The following is a 12,614-nucleotide window of genomic DNA, read 5'->3' on the forward strand; positions in this document are numbered from 1 at the left end:
GAACACATATCACAAGTTAACTCATAGCATGAATTTTCTAAGCTCAACTTAAGAAACTATTTTCATGTCCACAGTTTTAAAACATTTATGGTTCCAGTGAACAGATTAACCCTAAAGGGTAGGTTTTAACTGCAGTAAACACACAGCACTTCTGGAACAAACGTAGTTGAGTTTAACACACACGACTAACCAAGCAGTACAAAGGCTGTATTTCTCATCATCTCTTTGATGGGGACTCATGTAACTGTCAGGTTTACAAATAATTCCCCATAGTTTATGTAAATCATCAGAAGACTCCACCAAATGCATGAGCAATTCAGTGCAGCTTACGATAACCTACTTTGGGTCCTGAAGCACAGCCTTACCGAGCTGGCATGCTGTATATTAAAGAGAAGAATTTCAGTTTAGCTATTTCCTCCCAACTTGCAAAAGTCAGTATAATGTTCTTGTCTCCAAGTATCACCTCTGATTCTGGTCCTTACTATACTCACAATTGCCAGATGCTTGATCTTTTTTTTTCTTGCATAGCTGGATTTTCTCGTGAAGCCCTAAACAAACAAACAAACATATTAATGGGCAGGTGTTCTAGAAAAGTCACAAAATAGACAGAAGAGAGCAAACCAAGTTAGCTCACATTAACTCATTTAGCAAGCAGTTACTCTGACCTTTCATGAGACAGCCTGTTAAGTCGAACCCTGCTTAGATAGAATACCAGACCTTCTTAAAGAGCTAAAACCCTTGTCAGAGCATTCCTGTGTTAGACAAATAGCCAATAAATCTTAATATTGATATTTAAGGTTTCCCCATTTCTTGTTATTGTTGTTATTAAGAAACAAGAAGTCACTCTGTTGCTCCACGAGCCCTGAACTCTTGGTCTCAAGAACCCTGCTTGTCTCCATCCTTCAAGTGGCTAGACAACAAGAGCAGGGCTCTGACAAACAACATTAAAGTATTCAGACTGGGTGTAATGGCACAGAACTCTAATCCCAGCACTCAGAGACTGAGGTGGAAGGATTGTCAAGTTTGGAGTCAGTTTGGAATAAGACCTTCTCTCAAAGAACAAAATAACAAATAATATCGAAGCAAGGGAAAAATTAAAAGGATATACTCTAGCTCCCTCATTGAAATACTGCCTTATAAATTCCTGTTCTTACCTTAAGGTTTCTTCTATCTGCACTCTAAACTTTTACAAAAAACCTTGCAACTATGCTGTTCTGGTACTCCATTTAATAAGTAAGCGTTGGTAAAAGTGACGTACCTATAAGGAGGTAAGGGCTGGAGGCTAGGCTTACAGACTTAAACAATGTATAAATCTGACGTGATAATCTAAACTCAAGAGTATGAGTAAATTAATGGAAAGTCAGTTGACAAACTTCAGTAGCTGTTTCTGAATTCAAGGAGGGAACACTTACTGAGACCATGACCACTAGATGGCAACACTCTGAGATTTAAGAGCCAATAAAGGACAACTATGTGTCCTCAGCTTGACTCAGTGGTTACCAGAGATTAGCAGGTATGGAGAGTGAGTAACTCTATGGATGCTGGATCTGACTGTACTGCATCGTATGCATACACTGGCGCTTAAATCCATGAATAGAAACCACTAAAACATATTAATGATAAAAACAAAGATCCGATTGACTAAAAGATGCCAAAGGAAAATATATTTTGCATGAAAAGAATGGAAGGGGCAGTCAAATAAGTATATTTAATAGGAAGATACTATATATTTTTCACATACTGCATGTGAAATTGACATTAAGAATATTGTTTCCTTTAAAAAAAAAAAAAGACCATTATCCCTAAGTAACAACAATTATCTCTTACAAATTTATGAGATTATCCTCCAAGGTCCTGTACTATCTCAAGACATCTAGGCTGTGGGATATCCATGATTTTGTTCTGTTATTAATCTAAATGCTAACTGAGAAAGTTTCTTGCAGTAAACGCTCAGGCAGGGTTTGGTTGGCAGTGAAGGAACACATGCAGCATCTAATGAAACAGCAGGAACCTCAGAGCACTTCTCATACAGACCGGATCATCTCTGTCCATCGAACAGCTTCCTGAAGCTCCATCAGCCTCTCTTTGTACTGGTTTCTCTCCATGAGAACTCGGGCCATTTCTACTCTGGTAAACCGCTTCCTCTGGGCTGTAGGAATGTCGCTCTGTAATAAGAGGATGGTAAATCACTCTGAGAGTTTACACGTGATTTGCTGTTAAGACTCACACTTAAACCAAATCTGAAGTTTTTAGGCTTCAGTCAGACCTTAGCAGACCTACTTTGCCCTCCTGCCTCAAAATTTAGCTTACCTCTTCAAACAAAACCCATCTACAAATAACAAAAGTCCTGAATTCTGCTGGGTGGTAGGTAATAGTGAGGGCTGCACAGGCCTTTAATACCTGGGCTAGGGAGGCAGAAGCAAGTGTTTGAGGCCAGCCTGGTCTACAGAGCTAGTTGTAAGATAACTAAGGCTACAAAGAAATCCTGTCTCAAAAAGCAAAAAAGTAAACAACAACAATAACAACAAAAGGTCTGAATTCTGCAACACAGTAATACCATTCATGACTAGGTAGATATTCTGAAAAAATAAAAAATAAAAATAAAAAACCCAACACCCCCCCCCCCCCCAATCCACACGTCTTCATTCCAGAAGGCTTATGCTACAATGTTCTGGATTTTGTTGTTATTGTTATTTCTTTGTTTTCTTTTGGGATGGGGGCTGTTGGTATTAAGACAAGTTCTTACTGCATAGCCCTGGCTGACCTGGAACTCCCTACGTAGAACAGACTGGCCTCAAAGTCACAGAAATCCTCCTGCGTTGAGTGCTGGAATTAAAGGAATACACCATTACACCTGGCTGGTTTTTGTTTTAGACAGATCTCACTATGTAATCTAGGCTAGTACACACACAGCCCAAATGTGCCATCCTCCTACTTTGGTCTTTTTAAATGCTGGGATTACAAGTGATCATCACCACATCTAGTTTACTATAATGCTTTTAACAACAACATTGTTTGTTGTAAGAAAAAGATGAAATACCTACCTTAAATATTCATTAACAAGAAAACAAAAAAACTATAGCACATTCACATAATAGGATGATAAAAATAAACTACACCAGTTATTACAACACAAGTGAATCTCAAACTATACTACTAAGTGAAAACAACAAGTCTCTAAGATAGAATACAGTGTCTCTGTGATATGAGGGATTGAACCAGGGCCTCAAATATGCTTGAGCACTGAGCCAAGCCCTCTGCCCCTAAAGGGAGTATGAAAAAAAAAAAAAACATACTTTGTAGGAATAATACAGAAGTAGAAAATTTAATTTCCAAATACAAACATTATTTTAATATTTTATTAAAAAAAATTGTGATTTGAGGCTGGAGAGATGGCTCAGTGGTTAAGAGTACTGGCTGACCTTTCAGAGGTCTTGAGTTCAATTCTCAGTAACCACAAAGCGGCTCACAACCTTCTGTAATAGGATCTGATTCTGTTCTGGTGTATGTGAAAACAGAAGTGTGTGTGTGTGTGTGTGTGTCTGTAGAGGAGAGGAGAGGGAGAAGGTGAGAGAGAATATTATGATGCTGGGTATGAGGGGGTAGGCCTTTAATCTCAGCACTCAGCAGACAGAAGCAGGGAGATCTCCATGAGTCTGAAGCTAATCTGATCTACATAATAAGTTTTAAGGCAAGTGGAGGCTACAAAGTATGATTGTTTCAGAAAGAAAAATTGGTGCATATTTTGGGAAAAGTATAAAAAACTTAGCTGTCATTTATATAAACTTGATATACTATTCTAAGATCTTCATGGAGATCATCTGTGTGTATGTGTGTGTGTGTGTGTGTGTGTGTGTGTGTGTGTGTGTGTGTGTCCGTGTCCTAGTTCTTTCCTGTGCATTGATAAAACAGTGACCAAAAGTAACTTAGGGGAGGAAAAGACTTAATTTAGCTTATACTTCCAGGTCAGAATCCATCAAGGGACGTCAAAGCAGAAACCTAAGTACAAGTTGAAGCAGACACCATGGAGCAATGATACTTGCTGGCAAGTTCTCTTGCCCATGCTTGGTAAGCTTTCTGATAGCGCCCAGAATCGTCTGCATAGGGATGGTGCCACCCATAATAGGCTTGGCTCTCCTTTATCAACTGGCAATTAAGACATTCCCTCATAGTTATGTCCAATGAAGACAACCACTCAAGTGAGACTCTTTTTTTGAGATGACTGATTGTAGTCTGAGAAAAGTTGATAATTAGAACAATGAGTACATATTTACATGAAGAAATTCTTTTTTACTTAAATAAACAATACATATTTATGTATGTGTCTGGATGCACACATTACAAAACACCCATGTGGAGTCCAGAAGACAACTTGTGAGAGTCTGTTTTCTCTTTCTACTATGTGGTCCTGGGGATTCAACTCAGGTCATCAAGCTTGGTAACAAGCACCTTTACATGCTGAACCATCTTGCAAGCTCATCTAAATAATTCAATTAATTGTTTTATTAATTAAGGAACAGGCATATGTGGCACACAAACAGGCAGACAAAACCAATAAAATTAATTAATTAATTAATTAATTAATTAATTAATTAATGTGTATGTGTGTGTCCTGTCTGGGCTACCTAACAAAACCTTAGTTTATAAAAATCAGAATAGCATGCTCACACAGGTCAGAGCACTGAACCACTGAGGAAAAGTGAACATATAGCACTAGCAAATACAGCATGTAGATACCATGTGGAAACATAGGCCAGCTTATTCATGACCCAGAACCATGTCTTCTCTTAAAGACATCTATTTATCTATCTTTTATTTTATATCATATATATATATTTGTATATGTATATATATATACATATGTATATATAATTTTAAAATAATTTACTTATAATTTGTTTATGTAAATATAATACTAAATATTATAAATTAACTAAATATTAGTTAAGGTACTCCCAAAATATCAAAAAGTTATAAAAAAAAAAAACCAGTCCCCAGACATAAACTTACATCATCATCATCTTTTGCTTTTTGCCTTGCATCTTCAGCTTCTGCACGAGCTCTAGTAGGGGGAAAAAATAAAAACAAAAAAAGTTATTAAAATTGAACTTTTCTTCAATGATAATGAAAGAATAGGTAAACAAGTTTATTTACCACTAAAAGATTACTTTACTTTTGCCTAAAGGGTAGCAGAATGCTGCCTTTAACTTGGAAAAATGTTATCACTTCTTGGGCTGAAGACAGAGGACAGGTGTTCAAAGCCATCCTCTGTTATACTCAGTGACTTAGAAGCCAGTCTGAGTCATATAAGACTATCTAAAAAACAGAAAGCAATAACAAAAGCAAACTACATAGAGGAAAATAAGACATTATTTTAAATTGAAAATCAAAAGTTTTTTGTTTGTGTTTTAAAGACTTGTTTATATTTGTGTGTGAGCACATGAGTGTACACCAGGTAGTATGCACACAGCAGACAGTTGTGAGATGACTAATGTGGATGTTAGAGACTGAACTCATGCCCTCTAGAAAAGCAGCATGTGCTCTTAAAACACTGAGCCCCTAAGGGTGTTTTTGCTTTTGTTTTTTACCTTATCCTCTGTGTGTGTGTGTATGTCAGCACCCACGAGTGCATGCTTGAAAAGGTCGAAAAAGGGTGTAGATGTCCTGAAGCTGGAGTTAAAGGCAATTGAGAACTAGTGTGGGTGATCTCTGGTCCTCTGGAAGAGCAAGCAAGGAAGTGCTCTTAACTGCTGAGCCATGTCTTCAGCCCACAATTATAACTTTTGACACCAAGATGGATAGGAAAAAGAAAAACAAAACAAAACATAAAACAGGGCTTTTTGGTTAAGAGACTGGTAAACAGATGCCAGCTCATAGCAGAGGCAAATGGCTGAGACCCTTTACTTTCTTCAGGTAGCTCTCGGCCATTCCTGGTTTGAGTGTGCTGAAGGTCTCAGTCTCAGGGTTATACTTATAATTTTTGTGGCACCCTGGCAAGGCGTTTAGTTCAGAGGAGGCGTGTGTCCCAAGGGAGCAATGATCACAGCCCATACATGGTGATGAGAGCCTCAAGCTGTAGTGTCCAAAGCTGGAGCCTGGCTTCCAACAACTGTGAGACGTACTTCCTGAGCTCCTCCTCCAGTTCTCTGTTCTTTTCCTCCAGTTTCAGCTTGGCTTGCTTCACAGCCTCCAGTTCTCCCTGCAGCACATCTTTCTCACAGGTCAGCTCATCCACTTTTGCTATTAAGTCATTCTTCACTACATTCAAAGCATTTCTAAAAAATACATATTTCAAGTGCATCATTACAAATGTCCTTCCAAATCATAAAACTAAACTGTGCACTACAATATATTCTTCCTAATGTTTTTATAGACAAAGGCCATAAAATAATAGTTTTAATGTTTGCTCTTCATACTTGCCAACCTAATAATACAAGACATGCCACTAATAAACAAAATCAATATTAAGAGAGATTAAACTTAAAAAACAGCTTTCTAGTCAGGCAGTAGGGGCACACACCTTTAATCTTAGCACCTGAGAGGAAGATGCTATCTCTTCTATCTCTTCTAGCCCCAAACTATCTCTGAGTTTGAGGCTAGCCTGGTCTATAAAGCAAGTTCAGGACAGCCAGAGCTACACAGAGAAATCCTGTATTAAAAACAAAAACAAACAAAACAAACAAACAAGAAAACAAACCCAGCTTTCTCTAAGGCTGTGAGTACTGAAGTTTCAGCAAAGGTGTTACTCAATAACAGTCAAATTCTCTTTGTTGTTGTCAAATTCTCTTTGTTTTTGCCATTAGTAACTCCTGAGAATGTAATTTAAATTAGAAATAAGCTGAAAAGAAAAAGTATGAGATACAGTCCATTCTGATATATTGGGTGTAACCTCATTTACAGGTAGTGGTATGCTGTGTGGACAGACACAGTTGTTCCAAAATTGCTCTGACACAGCAAACTGACAAGTGGACTCTACATGTATCTTCATATGACAAAGGACCTGTTCTCTTAAATAGTACCCCAACATGCTACTTGAGGGCCTTCACACTCCACAAACTACCTCAAAATATGAAACTACAAAGGAGAGCTCAGGGTAAAGGCCAAAACATTCATACAGAAATGTAAAAAACCCAAAGAAAAGAAAGTAAGAAAACGACACATCTTAGAAGGAAAAAGAGGTGCATGATACATCTAGAATACTGATACCTGTGTGGTGGAAAAGAAATGAAAACTGTATTTTTACAAAAATACCAGAGCAATAAAACCTATGTGTCTCTATGTGTGCACAGGTGCTGAGATGAGAACAACAGGGGAGTAGGGAAACAGCGCAGTGCTCTGTCAGATTAACATAAAGCAGTGTCGTGAACAGAAGAGTCATCTGTTTTGATTCCGTGTTAAGATTTCATACTTACTTGGTTTCCAGCAGCTGTGTGTTCTCTAGTATGAGATTCTCCACTTCACGACCCATTCCTATCAAAAGAAAAATGATAGAAACTTTGAAAATAAATTTATCAAAAATTATATAGAACCTATGGTCCTAAGATTTATTATTTCTGGCTTTTCTTTAATCTTATTTTGTGTATTTGATTTGATGTATTTACTGAATGGATTATAAAATTATAAATAACTAGTCATCCCAGACCAAAGCTGAGGATTTTGTTAGCTAAATCTCTTTGCTGCTGTGTGGTTTTTAGACGGATCTTGCTTGTTCTGTTACATTGTTCAGACTGTTTCAGTTTCCTCAGCTCAAGTGATTTTCTCCCCTCAGGTCCCCACAGCTGGCGTTGCAGATGCAAGCCACAATCCCCAGCTCTTCTTGGCCAATTCTTTACAGATATTTTGTTTTTCATAGATAGTATTTCAGGAGGATCAAGATTTTTCTGCCAGATAGTCTTAAAAAGTATTATTATTTAGGGAAAAAATGAACATTGATAGGCAAAATTATTTCTAAATCATAGGTGCTATTGTAGGCTTCTGCCTAAAAACTTATATAGAAGACTAATAGAAAGAAGATAAGCAGAAGTAAGGCTGAAGACAGAACCCCGATGCAGATGAAACCTTACCAAAGAAATTATGGTCTTAAAGCCCATGCATTCCATGTAAAGCAAAAACAAAGAACAAGAAATGTTTTATGTAAGGAACAGCAGGACACATATTATTAATCTATAAAGTTCTATGCATGATAGAAAAACATCTGGACTCACAGTGTCATGACTCAATGCATAATGATGTGCAAAAGGCAGAAATAAAGATGATCGATCCATCTCCTTTCCTCTCAAGAATGCTTTCTGATATACTTAAAAATGCCTCACCAATTCTTCCTCACAATAAATTGAATTTAATTACAATGAAAACTCTAAATTAACACTACAAAGTGCCACATATGAAATAATTTTCAGTTGTTACTTTATAAAACTGTGCTCAATATTTAATAAATAGTATAGGATATTTAAGTATTTAATGTAAGATCCAAGTTATATTTAGAAAAATAAAGCCATTTGCTTTTCAAAAAGACTGAAGAAATAAAACAGTTCATTGGAGAAGAGTGGAGACCAAAAACAAACCCAAAACTAAAACCAAACACCCACAACAGAACAAAACCAAGACCTCCCTACTACTTGCCCAAGCTTCCTGAGATAATGCTAGAGAATGACACAACAGAAGAAGTAATATTTATAATTCAGAAAAACAAAAAGAAAGTATTTCTAAAGCTATTACTGTTGGGCAGAGGTGGTGCACACCTTTAATCTCCCAGTCAGGAGACTGGGGCAGGCAGATCTCTGAGTTTGAGAGCAGGCTGGTCTACAGTGAATTCCAGGACAGCCAGGACTACAGCCTGTCCTGAAAAACCACCCCACCTCACTCCCCCCCCCAAAAAAAAAAGAGAAAAAAGAAAAAAGAAGCCTATAAGGTTAATATTCTTAAAATTTTTTTAATTATTTAAAACAAAACCAACTGGGAATGTTAAACAAATTAATGCTAATATGTGGATTCTTATTTTGTACTACAATTTTTCAAATATTCTCAAACATCACATATAGTACATTCAATCATATTGTATTCACCAAACAAGGGTGTGAATCTGAAAGCTTCCAAATTCTACCTCCAAAATGATGCCAAGATATTTTTCTTAAACACTAGTGCTAACTGTTTAGTAAAGGTACAGAGACAAAAGAAACATAGATCAGACTTGCTCAAAACACTTATATAACAACTGTAAGGAACTTTCAAACATTTAGAGCAGCATTAAAAGCTAAAAATGTATGCAAGGAAAAATAGTCAGGCAGGAAACAAAAAAACAAAAAACGATGAGAAAGCATCAAATGAGAACAGCAGCCAAGAACACCTAGCTTAGAAAGCAGTAATGGAAAAGTATTTAAAACATACACACCAGAATATTCCCCTGGGTTAGCAGCCCAAGAGAAAAATGAATAAGAAACTCAATTAGATTGTTTTTTAGAAAGCAAGAATTAAACCCATTTACTTTAAAATGAGAAAGAGCTAACTAAGAACTTGAATCAATATAGAAACACCATCAACTATATATAAAAGTACAAATATTATAAAGGGAAATATTGGGAATTCCTGAGAACATCTTATAATTCTAAAAGTTAAACTTATATACACTAAATGAAGAATTCTCTTAGTGTATAAGTGGGATTATCTAAAATTATTATTTTGAAATGTACCAGTAAAAGTAATTAATTATATGGCTTGAAGTAAGCTATCTCTATTCAACATTTAAAGTCTAAATGATATAAAATATACATAAATTTTGCCTACAAAAAGTAAGCAAAAACCAAGAAAAAGACCTTATTCTGTGGTATGTATTTAAAACTGTTAAGCTAGGTCCACAGAAGGACATGTGCATATGACATCTGAGTTATCTGCAGTTCTGTGAGAATGTGTGTGTCATTTTATCTAGAAGTATACATTCTTACAAAGGTACACACTCTTTTAAAAAAAAATCCTCCTGTTAAAAAACTCTATTCAAAAGGTAAATCACAGATTTTAAAGTGAAGCAAAACTGTTAGGACAATTTCACAATCCCATTCATTCACTTAAATGTTGTGCTGTGCTAAATATGCAAAACCAGGGAAAAAAGGCACAGCTGTGCCCAACACAGTGACCTGCTAGTCTATCTAGGGAGAGTGGTACATAGACAACAGGGAAACATGAGGAATAATAGATAGCATCATGAAATTCACTGCTGTGGGCACACACTTCAAGGATGATTATGCTTTAATTGGGGATCAAAGAAGAATTTTTGGAGGATGTGCCACTTAAGCAGAGACAAAAAAGATGAATATATACAAATATCTAGGAGACCGGACAAATAGGACCTAAAGACTGGTTGTGAAGGAAAAGTCAGAGTCCATCAGTTCAATGACAGCAAAGATGTTCACTCACTGAGACAGAAGTATTGTTAGACAGAGAGTCTCAGAGAGCAGACAATGGAGATGATTCAGTGAACTCTGCATGTCAGATGCAGGCAGATATATGCAAGGGATGTTTGAACTCTGCATGCAGGCCCTTCCTCTCTTTCTCCCCCACATCCCCCATGGTGACGTCTCACATCTTGGGGGGTCTAGTGGTCAGTTTAGAAATAGTAGTCTAGAGCTGTGGACTTGCCTGGGAGCTTACACACTCAGACACATGTGCAAGCAAAACACCAGCAAACATAAAATTAAAGTAATTTATATACAAATGCATGTGCATATGTATATGTATAACCTTGTCTTGAAAAAGCTAGAAACAAGAGTAAATACATCATTCTTTCCCCCCGCCCCCCCAAAAAAACAACTCAAGCAAACCTAGAGACATGTGAAAGAAGAGCAGAGAAAGTGCACCACAGTAAAAGACAAAGATGGATGGAGTCAAATCTGATAATATGAAAACCCAACAAGGATGGTTTTCAAGTCAACAGCTTTTTAGAAGTCCTGTGAACTACCAGAAGAAACCCCTGGGCACAGCAAATCAGAAGACTGGAAACAAGGCAGGGGTGGAGGAGAATGGCGGTGGCAGCAGAGCAGCGAGGACAGCCTGGAGAAGTCTGTATGCTGCTCTGCTATGTCCAGTATCTAGAATGGTTTATAGCACATAACAGGTATGTCTCATCCAGGAATAAAAAAGCAGGACAAGAATTGGGAGGACGGTAACAGGAGCTTCTGGACTTGCAGAAAATAGTTTTCACTTTTAAAAAGGAAAGGATGACTCTCTCTCTCCTCTCTCTTCTTTTCCTTCTCTTCTCTCTCTGCATGTACCCTCTTTCTCTCTTTCTCCCCTATGCCCCCATGGCAACTTCTCTGGCCTCTGTCCTTGGAGCCATTGAACTTGTCTGTGAACAGCATCCCAATAAACCTGCCTTGTTTTACTTTAAAAGAATAAAAAATAAAAATAAAGGTAAAAAAGGAAGAGACCTGGGCTGGAAAGATTGTTCAGCTTTTAACTGCTGAATTAAATTCCCAGCACCCACATGGTAGCTCACAACCATCTCTAGTGAGTTCTGATGCCCCCTTCTGGTGTGTCTGAGAACAGTAATAGTGTACTCACATATATTAAATAAATAAACCTAAAAAGAAAAAAAGGAAGGGACCTAAAGCAGGGCATAGTGATACACACCCTCAACTCACACAGTAAGAGGTGGAAGCGAAAGGATTCCGATAGTTCTAAAGAGAGCCAGGGTTTGGGGTACTCTTAGTAAAAGACAGTGAGGTTGAAAAATCCACATGAATAAAGAGAAAGAATATTTGGGAGATGGATAACCAAGTGTATGACTTCCAAGTAATAGACAGCAGTTAAAGAGAAAGTAAATTTTTAAAGGGTCATCCAAAATAAGAAAGTTAAAGAATAAGACATCAAAAAAAGAAAGGAAAAGGAAGCCAGGTAGTAGTTGCATATGCCTTTAATCCCAGCAAAGGCAGGCAGATCTATGAGTTCTAGGCCAGCGTGTTTTACAGAGTGAGTTCTAGGACAGCCAAGGTTACACAGAGAAACCCTGTCTCAAAAACAAAGACAAAAAAACAAAATGAAAAAGGAATAAAAACAATTTGAGATTATATTTTTCAATTATTAAAATACTAAGAAAGATAATCTGCATGTTAAACATATATACAGTGATTAAAGGAAACTTAATTCAGTGGTGGCGCACGCCTTTACTCCCAGCACTTGGGAGGCAGAGGCAGGCAGATTTCTGAGTTCGAGACCAGCCTGGTCTACGGAGTGAGTTCCAGGACAGCCAGGGCTACACAGAAAAACCCTGTCTCAAAAAACCGGAAAAAAAAAAAAGAATAAATAAATAAATAAATAAGTAAATAAATAAATAAATAAATAAATGGAAAGTTAATTCTAGAACAAAAGCTTGAGAACAAAACCTAGCAAAATGAACATGATATAAAGAAACAGACCATGGTTGCTCATCAACCCAGATATAATTAGGGAGCATTTGGGCTAGCACAAATACACCCTGCTGTGAGCTTTACTGTTATCCTTGAACTGCACACAAACCATTTACCATGTTTTTAAAAGTGGGACTTCATGTATCCTGAAGACAAACTCGAACTTTGATCACCCTGTCTTTACCTCCACAGTGCTGGGATTACATGTTCTACTGC

General features: G+C 37.2%; 2 protein-coding genes across 14 annotated transcripts in view; one reads left to right on the forward strand and one right to left on the reverse strand.

The window, feature by feature from the left end:
• The window catches only part of Luc7l3 (LUC7 like 3 pre-mRNA splicing factor), a 335,229-nt gene that overhangs the window by 230,534 nt on the left and 92,081 nt on the right, over window positions 1-12,614 (forward strand). The window lies entirely within an intron of this gene.
• Spag9 (sperm associated antigen 9) overlaps window positions 1-12,614 on the reverse strand; it is a 125,543-nt gene that overhangs the window by 36,091 nt on the left and 76,838 nt on the right. For 7 of the 13 annotated variants that reach the window (XM_076935989.1, XM_034505824.2, XM_076935990.1 and 4 more), the window contains 6 exons: window positions 8,064-8,078; window positions 7,413-7,470; window positions 6,123-6,275; window positions 5,011-5,062; window positions 2,035-2,165; window positions 492-548 (listed from right to left, as the gene is read on the reverse strand). In XM_076935989.1, the coding sequence (XP_076792104.1) occupies window positions 492-548; window positions 2,035-2,165; window positions 5,011-5,062; window positions 6,123-6,275; window positions 7,413-7,470; window positions 8,064-8,078 (466 nt within the window). The remainder of the gene's footprint in view (window positions 1-491; window positions 549-2,034; window positions 2,166-5,010; window positions 5,063-6,122; window positions 6,276-7,412; window positions 7,471-8,063; window positions 8,079-12,614) is intronic. The other 6 variants (XM_034505835.2, XM_076935988.1, XM_034505828.2 and 3 more) reach the window with 1 other exon arrangement.

This window comes from Arvicanthis niloticus, chromosome 6, assembly GCF_011762505.2.
Source record: "Arvicanthis niloticus isolate mArvNil1 chromosome 6, mArvNil1.pat.X, whole genome shotgun sequence".
Taxonomy (NCBI): Eukaryota; Metazoa; Chordata; class Mammalia; order Rodentia; family Muridae; genus Arvicanthis; species Arvicanthis niloticus.